The following is a 19,624-nucleotide window of genomic DNA, read 5'->3' as shown; positions in this document are numbered from 1 at the left end:
ATGCCCATGCCCGTGCTACGTGCTGTCCAAGTAAATTATTGGCGAAAATCTACGCTACGCTAGCATTTTGATATTGGAGAAATTGTCAAGCCTGCCTGCTTGACTGCCTTGCCTTCCTTTTACTGTCAAGGCAGCAAGTTTATTGCGTTTATGCTGACAACTTGCCTGCATACTTTCAGGCGCTTTCAAACACACACACACAAAGGCAACGTCAGGTTATCATGCTCATCAAAGTTGCAACTTGCCGTTTGCCTGCAACAGACAACTTGCAGCAACGCAATCATTAAAGTTTATTAAGAAATTGCACAAAACTCGGCGCAGCTTAGATGCCACTTCATGCTACGCTTTCCCCTCCCCCTCACTCTCCCTTCCCTGCCACTCCCACACCCACTCGCGCAACCTTTTAGTCCCTTTTGGCGACAAAACTGTCTGTGGTTGCTTGCTGCAATTTTCGTGCGAAACTTGGCCAAAACAGCTCAGATTGGATTCTGGTTTTGTGGCTTATGTTGCAGCTGCAGGCTGTCGCTACTTGCTGCATGCAGCATGCGTGGCAGCAGTATTTACTCTTTAATTTGGTCTGAGCGCAAGCACAAGCTTAAAAGAAAAAAGCACAACAACTAAAATACACTCAAGCTAAGCAAATAGTATACAGACAAAGCCAAAGACGAGTAGTTATTTGTGTGTGTGCGCGTGTGTGTGTGCACTCATATTTCTTCAAGTAGTGAGTAGTGTGTGTGTGTGTGTGTGGGTGTGTGGGTTGAGGTTGTTTTCAAATTATTTGCAGTGGGGTATGCTCAACAGCAGCTGGACAGCATGTTAAGCTTAACAGCAGCAGTTTAACAGCAGCAGCTTAACAGCCTCTGCTTGCTGTTAATTGAACATACAGCAAGCAAGTAAAGTAAACAAGCGAATATTAAGTTAATATTTGTTTATACGTAATCTTTAAATATGACAAGCACTTACAATTTGTTTGCCATAGCATGTAAACAAATGCTTTTTAAAGCAAATAAACAAATGTAAGAGGTGTTCTCACTTGTTATCAGTTTGCTGTTGCCTTTTGTTCTTTGTAGCGCTGCTATTGTTATTCTTGTTGTTGTTGTTATTTTAGCTACCACACATTGGCATGCATATTATAAACACTCACCTGTTTGGCTTTAGCCGTGACCAGCAGCTGCTCCTCTTAATACATAAGCAGGCCACGGGCGTGGGCAGCATGCAAAAGCGGCTGTGGGCATGGTAACGGCTAAAAAGACATGCCATAAGTATAAGCATGAAAAAAAAAATTGCCATATATCTGTACATTATAGTAATATATATGCTGCTGTTGCTGCACCTGCCGCAGTCGCCGCTAACGTCAGCAGCATTGTCTCTGGCGCAAGCAAAAAAAAATCACACACACTGACAGCGACTGGCAAACGAGCCAAAAACAATTTCAATTCTAATGTCCCATTAATCATTCACAAACATTAAACATATACGAATATAATTTTTTTGTATTTATTTATATTATTTTTCATATTGTTGTTGTTGTCTTCGCGCTGTAGCGTGAAATACTAAAATGAAATTTCAAGCAGCTTTGTTGGCTGTCAGTTGCGCTGTAGTTTTTCCTTTCTCCGCTTTTCATATGCATATAGTTTTGTTGTTGCTTGCATTACGCTCGTGGATTGATCACCTGACATGCGATTGAGTGCCACATCAGCTATGACTATGCCACAGATTTTTCTGTACAGACAGACAGACAGACAGACAGCTTGGGAAAATCCAATTCGCTGCATTTCAATTTCAGTCATTCAAATTGCACTAATTGTTGCGCCTGAACGCATTGCTCATACATATACATACGCATACATATGCATTTATGTTTTTGTATATTTTTATGCTGCGTTCGTGGCTTGCGGCTCATTTGGTCCACACTACAACAATTACAAATGTTGATTTGCCTAATGGCCGAGCCAACCAACAATAAGTACACACAATTCCAAAAATTATGTGCATAAAACATAAAACTCAAATATACTAATTTAATGCATAAAACATATATGAAATAACAGTAAACAGGCTGATTAAATTTGCAAAAGAGTCCAAGGCTAAGCTGCAGCGAATACCAAATACGCTTAAGCTAGAGCAACTACTCATGCGGATTTATTTGGCAACTTGGGATTCATCAAGCTTACAGCGGATTTGGCAATGCGCAAGGCCTTAGCACACCTTTGGCTAAGGTAAGGGTATTACCAGCAGCTTTAAAATGCTTTTCCAAAAGCTAAAAATAAATATTGAATATGTGAAAAGCATACATAACGTATTTAAATGCCCACACACACACACACACTCACACCCACACAAACATAAGGTACAGCAGTACATAAGATTTGTGTGTTGTTTTGTTGTTAATTAGGTCCGAGCTATACAATAGCTATAGCGCTAAATATTAGTCTGTCAGTGTGTGTGTGTGTGTGTGTGTCTGTCAGTGTGTGTGTGTGCTAAATATTTATGGCTTTTGCGAAGCTGCTTTTTACTTGGGTGTTGTATCAAAATACATGATTAGCCAGACCAACAGACAAAATTTATAAGCACACACACATACCCAGGCCCACTCTTTGTATAAGGTATAAATATACATATATATGTATATTATTGTAGGTATGTGTGTCATAGCGCTTTTCAATTTTCCATGAAAGCCACAGCAACAACAACATGAGGATCAGCCAGCAGCAGCAACAGCAGCAGCAGCAGCGGCTATATTAAACAACAACAACATTAAGAAATTGCGCTGCTTTTGCAAAAGTTTATCTGTGTTTTTTTCATCTTTTTGGCTGAAAACAACTTACGGCAAGTGTTGAATGTTGATTTTAGGTTTGTTGAGAGCAGGCAACCGAACCGACGAGTAACAATTATAATTCGCATCGGGAACCGGTGACCACCAAAACTTAGACAAACACGCACACACACACACAGCCATACACACCACAGTCTGAACAGGCTGACAGCAAATTTCACAGTCGTTAAAATTGCAATTGCAGGTGTCTCTCTGTGTGTGTGTGTGTGTGTGTGTCAAGTGTTTCTCTGTGTGTGTGCGTGTGCGTGCGAGTGTGTTGCATATGAAAAGCTGCAAAGCCAAAATTCTATATGAGCCTGACACCAATTTCGTTGTCTGTGCAGTGTGTGCAATCAAAATTTAATTGAATGAAATGAAAATGATAATAAAAGAAATAAAAAAATGCTGCAGAACACAAAAAAATATATGAAAAGCGTATACTTAATATTTTGCAGCCATAAAATTGGCCACAAGAGACACACATTGAATACAAAAAAATTTTAAAAAAAGAAAGAGAGAGCAACGTAAGCTAATTAGCATTTAAAGCGCAATTAGCTGTTGAGCAAACAAAAAATATTTAACCAACAAAAAAAGAATTATAAATTTACGAAAAATCGGCACAATAAATAATAACAGCTGAAAAAGCTGAAAGCAAGAATGAAGCATAAATAAAATTGCAGCAGTTTGGCTGCAATTAAACGACATAATGCGCTTTTTATGGGACCAACAAAATATATATATTCTTTCTTTTATATATACGCGCGTGTGTGTGTGTATCATTTTTTATACATTTTTTAAAGCAAACCGCGCTGACATAGTTGTTGTTGTTGTTGTTGCTGCTGTTGTGGCAGACAAACAACAAAAAATATAAATAAAAAATCAAGCTAATGTTATATATAAAGAATTGAACTCAAAAATAGAATATTAGAGACGCGTTTTGTGGAGACAGCCAGCAGTAAAAATTCTGTAACACACACACACATATACATACATACATTGGTATATACACACATATACATACATATATGTGTATCTATAGTTGACTGCAGTGTCGTAGCTGAGATCCATCGACGGCATTTCAAACTTATTTCTGCTGCTTTTATTTCATATTTCAATTCTATTTTGCTATTTTCGCGCTTTATTTTCACAGAAAATTTACTTTGAGTGTTTCGAATGTTTGTCTAGAGAGTGGGGAGAGAAAGAGAGAGAGAGTTTATCTTTACAGTGGCGTCACAGCTTGCAAGATTATAATTTTTGTATTTGAGCGCTTGCCAAATGCCATTATTTATTTTATATATGCAACTAATGAGCTATTATTAAATGTTTATGGGCGATAAACAAGACCTTTGACTAAAAGTTGCTCAAATTTGAATTTAAATATATTTAGCATAACCTCAGGCGTGAAAGTTAAACAAAACTTACTTATGTACATTGCAATAATACAGACAAGCACTTTAGCACTGGACACCACTGTAAATATAATAGGCAGCCATATGCATTCTCACTCACACACCACACACATAAAAAAACTGTTGCTGCTGTGTTGTTGTTGTTTTTGTTGTTGTTGCTGAAGATGTGAAATTGTAGAATGATGAAAAAATGAAAAGCAGAACGCACGATCATTGCGTAAAGTTGTAAATTGTTCGTTTTTATTTTAATTTTTCATGTTGCGATTTGCTGTCCGTGCGTCGAATCGAGTCGCGTCGAGTTGACTGCGTGCAGTTCAGTTTAGTTCGTTAACGGGTGCGCTTACAAAACGCCGGCTGCACCACCACCAACGTGGTGAACGTGGTGCAGCCGTAGTCCGTGTCCGTGTCCGGGTCCGTATAAGAAAACCGCAAATATGTTCTTGTCTTGTTCATATCGGTGTGAGTTTTGCTGCACAGCAATAAAAATGCAATTGCCATTGCAATTTGGCAGTGTCTTGGACTTAGCTGGATACGGGACAGCGACTGGGACAGCGACAGGTGCACGTACGCGAGAACATTACGAACTTTGACAATTTGGCGGTTGTAGTGCATTATTGGATTAAAAGCAACGCCAAATTGCAAACGGACGGTAAGTTTTGGTGCTTTAAGCCAAAAATAAATGCTGATGCATATTAATCATAAACAAATAGCAAATATATAAATGCTCTGAGCGTTTATAAAGAGCTCACAAGCGTGAAAAGCTAGCAGTGAATTATTTTTGCTAAGTTTCCAACTAAAAACAAACTAAACACATGACGCCCCGCTGGCTAATAATTAAATCAACAAATGCCTGACAAGCATTTGGGCGAGCATTAAGCGCTACGCATTGATTATAGCTACAGGTATAACACACACACGCGCACACACACACACACACACACACGCACACGCACGCATGCATACCTTTGGCACTTAATACACACGGCAGTTGCAACAATATTTGCACCTGATTTGGGCTGCCTGCTCATATATCGCATATTGTTGCCATAGCCTTGGCCAGCAATAACAGCAGCACACATGCCACATGCCACATAGCGGAAAAACGAGCAGAATACAAAAAAAGAGAAGAAGAATGAAGCCAAATGTGCAAACAGATATATACACAGCACACGGTGCGTATGTGTATTTTGTATCTCTATGGGTGGTCACGAGCCGCCTGCCACACACACACACAGCAGGCTCAGCAGCCTTAACGCCACAAATTTTTATTGTTTTTGCTGTAGTTGTTGCTATGTGTTTGCTTTTTGCGTTGCATTTTTTATGCGAATTTTTGCGCATGGACCACTTTAATGCAGCGTTAAGTACAGCTGTTTGCTTATGTATATGCGTGTGTGTCTGTGTGTGTGTGCATGTGAGTGCAAAACCTTAATTGGATCATCAAGTGGGCGCAGGCTTTTTTTATTTTGCATTCTCAATAGCATAACTATTTAAAATTTGATTAAATGTTGATTAATTTGCAGAGCTCTTAGCCAGCAGCATAATTGCTGCCTACTTTGAGGCGCACACGCATGTAAACATATTCAACATGCGTGTAAGTGTGCACTTGTGTGTGTATGTAGGAATAGCTCATAAGTTGGTCATTTGAACAGCTGCAGGTCACAGCTGTGTGCAGCTCAATTAAAACGCACAAAAATGCGCAACAAAACACACGCACACACACACACACACACACAAGCAAACAAACAAGCACATAAAACACACACACACACACACATGCAGCACTTGCGCTCACTTACAGGCCACCCACACTCATACACTTGCATTTTATCAAGTGTTTGGCCAGTTTGAGTGAAAGACTAACAGAGAGAGAGAGAGAGAGAGAGAGAGAAAGAGAGCAAGCGAGCAGAGCTAAGCATTTTATTACATTTTGCTAGCATTTTCATTTACTTTAAATTCCATGCAACAATGGGGTATATGTATATGTAAGTTAAACTTATTTAACTTAACATTATATACAGTTTTTTATTTCGCCAACAGAGCTTGCTTCGTTTATGTTAACGATCAGCAGCCGCTGTACAGATGCTGTTAACGCCTAACAGCGCCACTGTTAAACTCCATGCCCAAGTATTTCAAGTTCCAGCACATTGGGCTAATTTATACGCTACTTCAGCTTGCCCAGCATAAAATCTGTTTATTATTTGTATTATGTTTTTAATTTCGCTTTTAGTTGCAAGCATGCACTAGACCAATTTAACATTGGAATTATGTTCGTTAGCAGTGTGTGCGCTGGGCTAAACGACAAGGCATCAAGAAATGACGCAAATCTGTGTATAATGCTCAAAAACACAAAACAAGCAAAACAAAACGGAAAACTGAAAACTGAAAGCTTGCTAATTTTATTTAAGGTGACACAGAAGGCGGGAATTCGTTGGCTTTTGAGCAAAATTGTACTAAAGAAACCACTCAGCGAAACGGCCTGTGTGCGTCTGAAAATACAGCAGAAATTATTAGTATAGCCGACAAAAACGAATTGAGCATATTTCAATCTAAATACGTGGTGCTGTCTATTTTTAACAAATTGAAACACAAAAAAGTATATGCACAGAAATTTTTAACACATATACCAAAATATAACAATATTTCGCCAGTCAAAAAGTGCTGCTCAAATTAGTTTAGAATACAATTTTAAATGTGACAGTAGTGAGTCTCTCTCTCTAAATATATATTTTGCATATATAGGATACAGCGCAAATTTTAAATATATACATATATATAGCTTGTAATTTGTTTGCAGCAGCTGTAAAGCCTACACAAATTAAAGAAATTGGTGTCATTCGGCGCTTACATATATAAAAACATATAGAAGTCTGCATATAGACAGTGCCTTCCAGTGCTTTTATAATGGAAATATAGATATATCTATAGTTAGTCAAGCTATATATATGACATTGAAGCATTTGAGCTTTAACTGAAAACATTTGTGGAAAATTATATGCAAATATATTTGCGGTTGTGTGCGTGTGTGTGTGTTGCATTTCAATTACTGAGCACCTGTAATTAAATTGTGTGCCTAAAAAACTTTGTTCACTAAAATTACAAATTTCTTGTTACCAATTTAAAACTTTGAGCAGCAACAAAAACTTGTTGCACACACTTCAATTTCTGGCTTACATACTACGGTTTGTTTCTCATTTTGCGGCTCATTGTAATGTTGCCAGAGCAACCACATGGCGAGTATAAAAATTCATAGTAAAAAGCGTTAGCTCTCATTCGACTGCAGCACACACTTTGCCATGGCATTTGAGTTGAGACATGTAATCGTTGCCTGGCACAGCCTTTTCCACTTTTCAAAGCACATCAAAGCTTAGCAGAAGCCCAACTCAAAAGGCATAGAAAGAAAGCACATAGGTGCATAATGAGCATAAACCTTAATGGTAATGAGTGCAAATGAAAAATACAAAGAAGAATGCCATCAACGTTATAAGTATGCGTAATGTGGGATTAAGTTGTCAGCAGGGATTCATTGTTCTTGCATATTGCAGCTGACATGAATAATTAAAATTAATACAACAAAAAAGAGGCAAATAAATTTGTGCACAAAATCCAGCATAACAAGCGGAAATTGTGGGCCAGGAAATAAAGCTTTTGAGGGGCTTACGCATACGCATGTGACAACCATAAATAATGTGTAATTCATCAACTCAACCGAGTGCATTTAAAACAATTATAATATTTATGTCTGTGTTTTGTTTCCAATTACAGAACGAACAGCAACGATACACGATTAACGATATTTTCATTAAGCTTACAACTATAAAAAATACTTTTGTTCGAAGCGGTACAAATTATTAGGCAACAACAATAACAACAACAGCAACAACAACTATAAGCAGCCAATGTGAAATTTTTAAAATATTTTTTATCAACAATAATTTAAAAGTTTCGCAGCGACAAGGCAGCTCTATCAGGCAGCAGACTTTATATAGAAAATAGAAAAGAAAGCCAGCAAGTGGAAGCAAACAGAAGCAGCAGCGGCTAAAGCTAAAGCTCAAAACAACTCAAGTCAACAGCAATACCGAAGCAGCAGCAATAGCAACAAAAACAACAGCAACATGGCTGGCGTACAACGCAAACTTGTGCACAAGCAATTCAATTCACCCATGGGCCTCTACTCCCAGGAGAATGTGAAGGCCACGCTGGATCGGGAACTGAAGGCCTTTGGGGCCGACGGGTAAGTCAAATGAAAATGATTATACATTTAAATGCATAATTTTATAGAAATGCGTAAATGTGTAAAGATGAAAGCGAATCAGACTAAATCAGCAACCACACCCCCGCGGCCCCCTTTTCAAACTAAGCCTCTCAGTAAAGTTTTTAGCAATGCGAAGGGCTGCCAAAGTCTCAAAGGCAAATTTTTAGCGTTAGTTAGTTAGCCCTCAATATGAAGGGCGCTTGCTTTGGCAGCGAACAGCCAGTGGGGTGGGGGGGCGACTGTTGTGTGGCCATTATATCTTGTATCTGCTGCTGCTGCCGCTGCCGCTGTGTATGCAGCACAGGTGCACATGAAAAGACATTAATGTACTGAGAGTGTATTATATGCATTTATATATGTATGTGCATCGCTATATAGTGCATGATATAGCGTACGCTGTGCACTGCAGCGCAACGTTAACGCCAACTGCGCTGCCACCAGCATCAGCAGCAGCAGCAGCAACAGCAACAACTGCTGGCGATTTGTAGCTAAAGCTGCAGTTGCTTTCAATTTGTTTTGCACACACCCATGCACACACTCACACACACAGAGAAGGAAACGCTGTACAATTAAAAGTGCTTGACTTTTAATTGTAATTACCAAAAGCTACACATAAGTAGCAAGCAGCAAGACAACGAGCGTGCGCGTATCTTTAAGATACTTTATAATTGAAATTTGCTTGCGCTGCCGCTGATGCTGCTGCTGCTGCTTCTTCTTTAGCTGTCGCCGTTGTCGTTGTCGCTCTTTAGCCAGCATTATCTCTGGCAATTGTTGTTTGCAATTGTTGTTTAAATAAACCGGCCTAAACTGCGCCACATTCGCCAATTTAAAGTAGCTTTTGGTCAGTTATTCGTTGTCTATGCGTGCGACAAAACGTGCACCGCTCTAAACATTCAGATACTTTCCTGTGTGTGTTGCCACTCGATATTGTCAATTGCCAATTGCCAATTGCGAATTGCCAGAGCAACCAGACGCGTTCGCGTGTGCGTTTCAATAAACCAAAGTTCGCCCGAAAGAAACTTTGTCCACAAGTTGTGGCAACTAAACAATCTCCAGCGACCTTGCATCCAGCAGCACCAGCAGCAGCAGCAGCTCTCCAGCAGCCATGTACGTTAATTATGTGGCGCACATCTGTTAGATACTTGTTTGTACCAAGTTTATATAAGTGCCCAAACAAATCTCTAATGATCGATGAGTCACACGCAGCTCTCAATGCGGTGTAACAACAACAGCAACAACAATTGCAACAACGATTACAACAACAATGTCAACAAACACAATGCAGGCGCCTAGCCAAAAGTTCTGATGCATCTTTTGACTGCCTGCCATTGCCAGTGTCTGACTCATGGGGGCAGCAGCGAAACTAACAACAACAATAATAACAGCAACAACAATAGCCACGTTTACAGTCGAACTTTGCCATATACTTAGTAACAGTTTCTAAATGACGACACACTCGTTCAACTTGGAAAAACTATTTTCAACTTTAGCATGTGATTGCCAATAGTTTAGACGTCTTATAAATATATACAGATCATCTCGGACATGTCGCAAGCATTTTTGGCAAGCCAAGCAGCCATAACAATTGTCGACCCGCAACGCTCGCCCTCAATTAGCGCGTGCATATGACAAAACAATTTTCATATACAAAAATAGATTAGCTAGCTCAATTAAATAAAATAAAAAAAAAACAAAAAAGTTACTTATCTGCGACCGTGACAGGACTCGAACCTGCAATCTTCGGATCCGAAGTCCGACGCCTTATCCATTAGGCCACACGGTCTTGTTGAAATGATTCGACTAACTCAACACTTTAGCAGATAAAGCAGCGCCAACTTGTGTCTAAAAATAGCATATGCTGCCTGCTAAAAGCTGACAGCTGCAAAACACGCTGAAAATTAACAACCTTCTGTCAGTGAGCACTGTGTGCAGTTTGACAGCCGCTATCTTAGCGGTTAGGAGCGTTTGCTGTCAAACTGTCAACCGCTCAGTAGCGAAAACTCATTTGGCGCGAGTAGAACTTGAACTGAAAGAAGTAAAATAGCCATTAATTAATTATTTTAATAATTATTGCTTTTATTTATAGGATTGAAGTCGACGAACAAATCACCAAGCCATTGAACTTGGCCAACTCTGCCGTTCTTCGTGCCGTCGAGGAGGAGGAGCAACAAGTAAAATGCGGTAAGTTAATAAAACTGACTAATTGTTTGTTAATTGTAAACAACAAATACCAAAATGAAACAGTGTAAGACATTCAACAATATGCCACGCCCACAGCCCACAGTAACAGTATGTGCCGTCAGAGAATTTGTTTATATACAAATTGATTGAACAATTAGTTATTCAAAATGCAGGCGACTCTTTTGCTGCTCCCAGACAAAGTCGCGCGCGTCTGCGCGAATTACAAACATCACCGCATCATGCGGTGCACCAGCAGCTGCTGGATCAGATCAAGACAAGTTATCTTAGCCAGCAGCATGAGGTGACCATAGATCGGGAGACGGTGATGCGCATAAATCGCATGTCCACGCGTCGTCATCTGCCCAAGCGAGAACATAGCTGGCCGCCCACAGAGCTGGAGCAGACACCAACAATTGTTGTGTCCAGCCATGCGCCCACACCCTCACCCACGCATACGCACAGCGTGGATGCGCTGCGTGAGAAGTTCAACAGTCCCACGCGCATACCGGAGCCAACTGTGGAGCAGTTGCGCCAGCAGCTGCGTCCAAAGGAGCAGTCAAGGGCACCGCAGCCAAAGCAACTCAAGCAGAGTGAGGAGGAACAGGTGACGCCCAAGACCAAGGGCTTCTCGGCACCTGAAACCAAAGCAGCAGATGCGGACATTGGCCTAGTGGCGCCCAAATGCGAGTACTATGAACAGCTGACGCATAGACGCGCTGCCACGCCCACTTTGCCAGCTAGCCAGCCCTATCGTCCGCGTCTTAAGCGTCAGTCCTACTCGCTGGAGCGTGGACGCAGCAGAAAACGAGTCGTAACAGCCGCCAGCACAGATTTGCCGCCACCCAAACCACGCAGTGCCAATGGCACACCAAAGCTGCAGCGTCGTTGCATTAAACTGGCCACGGAGCTAAAGATCTGCTATGACGGCGACAGCGAGGAGGAGAAGCAGCACAAGGTTGACATCGATTTGGAAGCCATGCCGCTGCCAGCAGTGCCAAGCGATAAGCAAAGAACGGGCACAGCTGCTGCCGTTAGGGAAAGCCTGCCAAGTGAAGCGTCCGCCGTAATTGACAGTCTGGCAGCTAAGCAGCAGCAGCAGCTGGCTTTGGTGCTGGCCATGACCACACCAGCCGAGCAGTCCCAGTTGCAATCGCAGTCTGAGACGCGCATCATACCCATCAGCATCAGCAGCACGGAGGAGCAACCGCTGCAGGCGACGGCGCAGCGCATTTATAGCGAAGCCTGCGATTATTTGCGCCAGGAACACACCATGCCGGAGGAGGCCACGCCCACTTACATAAGCGCCACCAGCGGCATCAAGCTGCAGCGCCAGGACAGCAACAAGCCCAAGCCCTGCAATTCCAGCTGCATACCCACGCCCCCTCCGCTGCCGCCGCCACCAACACCGCCCGCTCAGCTGCGCGCACGCGCGAAAGGCTCAGCGGAGCAGGATCAGGCTAAGCAAACGCGTCGCCAGGGCGGCATTTATGAGCAGCACGAGGCGCATGTGGAGATTGCGCAGCTGGAGGCCAAATATGCGCACATTCAACAGTCCATAGCGGAGCATCTGCGTCAGATCGATTCGTACATGGAGAATGCCAAGCAGGCGCTGCAGCGCAGTGTGCAAGCCACGCCCACACCGACGCCACCAACAGCAGCGCCTGTAGCTGAAGTGGAGACAGTGCAGCCAAGGCCAGAACTTTGGGATATGTTTGCCGCCAGACAGTCACCCATACTGGCAGTGGAGAGTCCACTGCAGGCTATACTACGACAGATTTATTGTCGTGCTGCTGGCATACAGCAGCTGCCCAAGAATCAGCTCGGCGAGGAGTCAACAGTGCCTGAGGCAAAGCCGGAAGAGAATGTGCCCATAGTGGAGCGTGCGCTGCAGGATTTGCATAAGATAGCCGAGGCGCTGGACAACGAGGAGCAAAAGCAAGAGCTGCTGCAACTGGAGCACAAGCAAACGCCAACAGCTGGCGAGGCACAGACTGTGCTCATAGACGAAGAAGAGGAGGAGGAGGAGGAAAAGCAGGCGGAGGAGCCAGACTACAAACATGTGTCCGATGTTATTGCAAACTATGAGCAGTTGGCCAAGTCGGACACCGCCAGCAGTTGTACACATGAGCAGCTGGAGCACACTGAAGCTGGAAGCGCTGGCGCTGGCGCTGGCGCTGGCAGTTGGTGCGCCATTTGTGGCGAATGTCGCGACTCGCCGCATGGCTGGGGCAAGATTAACCAGGCAGATCAATGGCGCTTTAACAATTTACAAAATGAACTGTTGACCAACTACAAGGCCACCTATGAAATACGCAGTCCTTACGTCTCAAGGCAAATATCCTGGGAGGATGCACAACAACAGCAGCAGCAACCAAAGCCAGAGGCAGAGCCAAAGCCGCAGCCGCAGCTGCAACCAAAGACAGAGACAGAGCCAAAGCCGCAGCCGCAGCCGCAGCTGTGGCGTCAACGCAGCGAGGTGCAAATTATAACCGCGCCCAGCAGCTCCAGCTTGGAGCCAGAGCCTGTGCAGTGGGTGCGAAGTCGTTCGCCCAGTCCCTTGCCTGCGCGCAAATATCCAGCGCCGCTTATTGAAACTGCGCAACGTTGCAGCTCGCCCTTTGGCCTCAATGCAGTGCAGTCAGCTGCCACGCCCACACCCACGCCCACGACGCTGGAAGCCAAGTACACGCATGTGCCGCAGCTGGGACAGAATACAGGACTGCTGGTGCATACGGCCACACAGCCGCTGCAGCTGTGCCTGTCCAGCTCCTCGACACTGCTGGCTGCCACGCCGCCTGCCACGCCACGTTGCAACTCGCAGCCGCCGCCCTTTGACTTCCTGCTGCAACATGGCCAAGCGCCTTTCAAGTCGCTGGCCGCCAGCGAGGACGGAGAGTTGACGCAGTCGACGCGCGACTTTAGCGTCAATCGCTCGTTTGATAATGTTTCGCCACGCCCCTATATAGGCATCGAAGGTGCGTGCATGTGTCCCAAGTGTGTGTGTTGTTTGTTTCAGTGTGTGTGGCATGTTCTTGTGAGAATTTTAATATTTAAATCTCAAATTTCGAGGCGACACTTTCTATAGCCCCAGCCCCAACCAGGTGCGTTCTAGGTCATATCCGCAAGGTGAGAATATTTCAAATAGCTCTCGATACAAAAGATGAAAAACATTTAAAGTGAACGGCGCTGAGCCTAAAGCAATTGCAGATGCAACAAGCAGTGGGTGCTTAAGTGGAGGCAACTATAAAGATAAATACTATATGCTGGCGCATAGATAATGATCCTTGGCAGTCGTTCGTTAAACATATTGCCAACGTGTTTAACAAGCGTAATTTATGAGTTTCAGTACTACACATTGTATTTATTTTAACAAGATTGCTAATAATTTTAATGAGCCAACAGTTTGTCATACACCTGTGAGAATACGTTTAAAAACAGATTTATTTAGCTTATTTCTTGGCTAACAAATATTTAAATTTAGCACATACAAAATTGAGTCAGAGTCGTCGTCGCCGCCAGACTAGGATGACAACGTTAGTTACTCATCCGCAAAAACGTATTTAAAAGCGATTTATATAATGCTGAGAGTACAAAGCAAATATGCCAAAGATTTTATCTTTACCTATATATAAAGTATATGCTCATCTTTGGCGCGCACACTCAACCTTTGTGGACCTTGATACTTGCCACATTTCAAGGCGGCACACAAATCAAAAATCGAAGGTGTAAACAATGCAGAAGTGTCCACACCCCGCCGCACCGCCCTCTCAATTTTCTCCTCAGACTGCGCATCATTAACAGCAATTTAATTTCTCACGTATTTAGCGCGCCTCGATTTTCACCACCAACACACACACATGCATATATATATATATGTATGTATGTATATAGTATATACCATAGCCGATTTAGAGATTCTTTCGCATCTGTTGGCATCAAATAATTTCCTGAGCATCTCACTTAGTAGCATACATCGAAGGCAAAAAGATATCGCGCAGCCAACGCGAAACGAAGAACGAACCTTAGCCATAGAAAAATCCGAAACTATTTATTCAAATTAATAATTAGCTCCAAATTGATTTGCCATAATTCAATTATTAACGAGCCACAGCGAACAATTTGATTTAAATTACGAATACGCGCGCGCGAATATCTTAAAATTAGTTGCCAAATCAATTTTCAAAATTTCATATAAATAAATTCGAACATATTTCTGTGGTGTTCCAAAGAAAAAAATAGAGAAATTTGCAAACAAAATTTAGCTCAATCTAACGCAATCAATTAATAAAAAATTCAATTACATAACTGTTCAGTGTATGCCAAACGCAAAGATCGTCAATTTTTTTTGTGTGTGAAATTAAAAAGAATTCACAGACAGACGCGGGTCATAAATTTGTTATTTAAAGATACAAAAATATATACACAGATATATTTTTTAATTTCAACGCATATAAGTAGCTAAGGAATTTCAAAAAAATCAACAACATGGTCGCTCAGTGGAAGATCATTAACGAGAACTACAAGAATCTGGAGGGTAAAGCATACACACACACCTAGCATTTAGTTACTGTTCTAGTTAGTTCTGAGCTTAATTAAAGCTGTCACAAGAGTGTTGTCAACGCCTGGCTGTCGTTGATGTTGCTGCTGTTCATGCTGCTGCTGTTGCTGTTGTTGTTGGCAATAAAAATACTTTGTTTTCGAAACGTGAGCTAAATTTAGCTGCAATGACAGCAGCAGCAGCAGCATCATTGGCACCAGCAACAGCAGCGGCAGCGGCAGATGATTTGCAATACTAAGATTCGAGTATTCGAAAATGAAAACATATTTTGCGTTCATATCGTTTTCAATTTTAGCTCTTTAATTTGTGTGCATTTTTAATTGGCTTAAATCATCTTTAAATTGTGTGTCTTGCACAAGGAATTTTTTCAGAATTCATTTCAGCTGTTTGTACATTTGTACTTGCATATAATTGTGTGTATGTGTGCGTGTGCATCCAAGGCTAGCAACGCCCACGTCTATGCGCGTGTTGGCCGCATTTTGTTGAATGTTATTTTTTGTTTTATACTCGGACACTCACTCTCATTTCTCTCTTAGGTTACAAACGCGTCGCTTGGCCACCCGCCTCTGAGGAGCGCATTGTGCGTGAGTTTACGCCACAGCCGCAGACTCAGAGTCCAGCGCCAGGCGCCGGTGGCTACTATGCCCAGCCTGCCACAGCTCCAGCTGCAACGTCTGCTGCTCCAGCTCAGGTAATTTTGACAGTCGCTGCCACAGCTAAAATAAGTCTGTATATATTTTATTTTGTACATATGGTGTATATATTAAATGTAATTGTTACTGTATATGAAACTATCATTGGGTAACCATTGGTGAGGCACACATGTACATACAACACATACACACACACACACCCATACATTGATAGCTAACGCATTTGCAGGGTGCCATTTATAACAACGTTCAGCCACGTTCCCAACATCAGCAACACCCCCAGCAACATCCCCAGCACAATTATGGTAGCTCGACTAACTATGCGTCCAATGGTTATGCGCCAGCAACAGCTGCTGCAGCACCAGCAGCAGCAACTGCTGCTCAGCCAGCTAATCACTATAACCAACCACAACAACAACAACAACAACCCATCCAATACACACAGGCCCAGTTCAATAGACAGCGTTCCCGCGAGCCTACTGCTGATACCTATGCTGCATACCCACACCAGCAACAACAACAGCACCAACAGCAGCAGCACTACCAGCAATCTGCTTACCCACAGCAGCAGCAACATCAACATGTTGATAATGCAAATGGCTGGAAATCCATACGCGCGCCTCTGCCCAAGACGCACAGTGAATACCACATGGGTGGCGTAGCAGCAGCTGCGCCTCAGCCCAGGGCACACAGTGAATACCACACAGGGGGCGTGGCAGCAGCTGCGCCTCAGCACAGGCCACACAGTGAATTCAGTGGCACAGTGGCAGCCGCCGTTGCCAACTATGCGCCTTATCAGCAGCAGCAGCAGCAGCAACAACAACAGCAACACTATGCACAACAGGTACCGTTAAGGCCATAAGGATTTATTGTCTTGGCTCGATGCAAACTTTCTACTTGGCTGCTGCTGTCTACAATAGTTGAAAATCCCAGCTAGGCACACAACACAGAAACTAAACCCATAACCCATGAGTTCTTAGTCAGCGTTTATGCGTGCCACGAATACACGAATTGTTAATGTGTAAACCCACGCATAAGCACTAAGCTTACTTTTTAATAACGCTGCATAGTAGTTACTAAATTCTAGCCTAGCATTAACCAAAGCTTTCTATTCTGCTCTTTGCTTCTCTGCTCTACAACAATTTCAGCTGTAAACTGCGATGTCGCTCTCCTTTCTAAAAAGCTCTGTTCACCTAACCCACTGACCCAATGTTCATGTCTTGTCTACAACAAAACCTATAACTGTACATTTGTCTATCTTTCTATCTCTGTCTGTTTAACTGTTGCACCTGCACCCAACATCAATTCCATAAACACCCGTCCATTGGCACCACCTGAAAAATGCATGCAACTGCAACTGAAACTGCAGCAGCAACAATATCGTGCGCCATCCCACGACCACTACAACCAGCAGCAGCATCAGCAGCCGCACCAGCAACACTGGCAGCAGCCGCACCAGCAGCAACAGCAGGCACACCACCAACATCAACAACAGTCGCCCTATCAGACGTCGTCCGGCTATCAACAGCAGCCGCATTATGCACAACAAAACGGTGGCGCTCAATACAATGCTCAACCGCAATACAATTCTTATTCGCAGCCCCAACAGCATCAGCAGCAGCACCACTTGCACTACTCGCAGGATCAGACCGATCTGCAGCATGACTACCGTGGCGCCAGTCCTGGCATCATAACGCTGCGCAAGGAGGCGCCCGTTTCACAAACACCAGCACCTGTTTATGCTTCGCAGCCAGCCGCCGTCAATTATAGGGGTAAGTGATCTAATTTTTGCCAGCAGCCTGAGCATTTCTAAATTATGACTTTTGATTGCAGGAGGCAGCACATCGCGCGGAGACATGAAGTGGCCACCACAGGAATACAAGGAGGCTGCGGCAAAAGAGAATGAGGAGCGACGCCAATTGGCGTTGGGTCCCGTCTGCCGTCCACGTCGCGTTAATCGGGTAAGCAAAGCATGGATTTGAAGTTCCTGAAAAATGGTTTGCTATTTTAAATGTGGTGTGCTTACCAGCAGGACTACACCGGTTTCTTTGCCAAGCATCAGCTGAACAACACTTATCCCAGCTACAAGGTGCCCCCAGGCACTCAGCATATGTTTGCCTAAGTGACCAAGTGACGACGCAAGGAAAACGGAAAGGAAAAGGATCAAAGCAATTACTGGAAAATAGAAAAGAAAATCAAAACTCAATGGAACCCACTTCATATAATATAATAAAACGATCGTGTATATGTTACTAAAACGACAAACTAACGAACCAACTATATATCAACTATATACTATACACTATATATTGTTATACTAACCAACTATCAAACTTTCACTATATTCTATTATGCCAAATACGAAACGAATATCAGGGGCTATCTCTGCATAAAGAAGCCATAACTGAAGCTTAAAGAGTTTAACATTTTTTGGAGCATATGCTTATCAATTAATTATAAGCTAGCAACGACAAATTTTAGCAAAAAGTAAAAGTAAACAAAAAAAAAAACAACTAAACGTTGATAAACGAACTAACACTTATATCTTATCTTATATATTGTTATTGCCATGTTTTACTAGAAAGAACCCAGCAGCAGTTCCGTCTACTAGCACAAGCCTCCAGCCACGCCCACTGGGCGTTATGCGCTACGCACTATTAACTGTAAATTGTAAGCGTCAAGCATAACGCCAAGTCTGCATAGGCTTAGGCTGAGTTTAGTGGAAACTGCTAGTGTTTGGGTGAACTGTTAAACAAGTTTTTGTTTTTGCTTGATTATGTTTTTGTTCTATATCTTTGCATATAGATTATACATATTTATGATTATATTTATTGTTAATGAGCATATGATAAAAAATCTCAACTAGCCGTTATTAATATATGTTGTGCAAACGATAAATCAGATTACAGCTTGTACTGTGTGAGTAAAGTCTCGAAAATCAAACCAAACTAAACTAAACTATAGTTGCTTATATGCAACCCATCTGCGTGTGGCTGCCACAGCGCTGCATAGCAGCAAGCCCGACTTGGTGCAGGTAATAATATGAGGATGCCGTTGCCTGTCTAAGAACCATCAAGTGGGCCTGCTTTGTGCGCCGTTGTGGTGCCACGCGTGAATCCAAACTCTCTGACTTACCCACAAGCTTATAAAATAATTGATGAAATTCTTGTTATACTCAATACAAATATTGTATAACTGATAACTATGATAACTACATTTGAATAAATGGCAAGTTTACTGATTACTCGCGACGAGAAGAGCGAATCTTGTGTGTTTATTGAAATAAAAGATTGTTGTGGGTTTTGGGGTTTTTACAAAGTTTGTTCTCTTTATTGAAACTTTTGTATTGCATTGCTAAAAACTATTATTCATAATCGTAATCATAATAGTATATTTTGTTTAATAAATAACTAAAAGTAAGGCCAAATCAATTGCATATCTATCATCAATATTAATTACAACAATTTACTCAATAAGCTGCTTCTGCTGCTGTTGCTGTTGTTGGTTTGTGGCACTTTTGTGGTGTGTAGTTGCTTTAAGAAATAAACTTTTCACTTGTTGAAAATTAAATGCAAACGAATTCATTTGGAGTTGGACTTAACTTCAGTTGAGTTATTTAGTTATACAATAACGAATTAAAAGAACATTAACTAGTTAATATAATGCTACCAATTCTCTGGTTAATTTTACTCGTGTATTATTCATAATGTGCACTTGTAAAATTTATATATATATATTGTTGCTTGCTTATAAAAC

General features: G+C 42.3%; 1 protein-coding gene and 1 non-coding gene across 6 annotated transcripts; one reads left to right on the top strand and one right to left on the bottom strand.

Moving 5' to 3' along the window:
* The first annotated feature begins 4,570 nt into the window (after positions 1–4,570).
* LOC108599974 (putative cyclin-dependent serine/threonine-protein kinase DDB_G0272797/DDB_G0274007) lies at positions 4,571–19,128 on the top strand. 5 transcript variants are annotated; one of them, XM_017987243.2, is made up of 8 exons: positions 4,571–4,873; positions 7,987–8,455; positions 10,563–10,657; positions 15,752–15,906; positions 16,098–16,712; positions 17,238–17,640; positions 17,702–17,829; positions 17,898–19,128. In XM_017987243.2, the coding sequence occupies exons 2-8, from the start codon at positions 8,337–8,339 to the stop codon at positions 17,988–17,990; spliced, it is 1,608 nt and encodes a 535-aa protein (XP_017842732.1). In that variant the 5' UTR covers positions 4,571–4,873; positions 7,987–8,336; the 3' UTR covers positions 17,991–19,128. The 5 variants fall into 5 exon arrangements, with proteins under 5 accessions (XP_017842732.1, XP_017842733.1, XP_033149713.1 ...); XM_017987244.2 differs by lacking the exons at positions 4,571–4,873; positions 7,987–8,455 and adding an exon at positions 9,357–9,583; XM_033293822.1 differs by lacking the exons at positions 4,571–4,873; positions 7,987–8,455; positions 10,563–10,657 and adding an exon at positions 10,968–13,632 and having other exon boundaries at positions 17,901–19,128.
* Trnar-ucg lies at positions 10,187–10,259 on the bottom strand. Its single transcript has one exon. It is a non-coding gene; the product is annotated as a tRNA-Arg (tRNA).
* Positions 19,129–19,624: the final 496 nt, after the last annotated feature.

This window comes from Drosophila busckii, chromosome 3L, assembly GCF_011750605.1.
Source record: "Drosophila busckii strain San Diego stock center, stock number 13000-0081.31 chromosome 3L, ASM1175060v1, whole genome shotgun sequence".
In the NCBI taxonomy this organism is placed as follows: domain Eukaryota; kingdom Metazoa; phylum Arthropoda; class Insecta; order Diptera; family Drosophilidae; genus Drosophila; species Drosophila busckii.
This window is presented reverse-complemented; position numbering and strand designations above follow the sequence as displayed.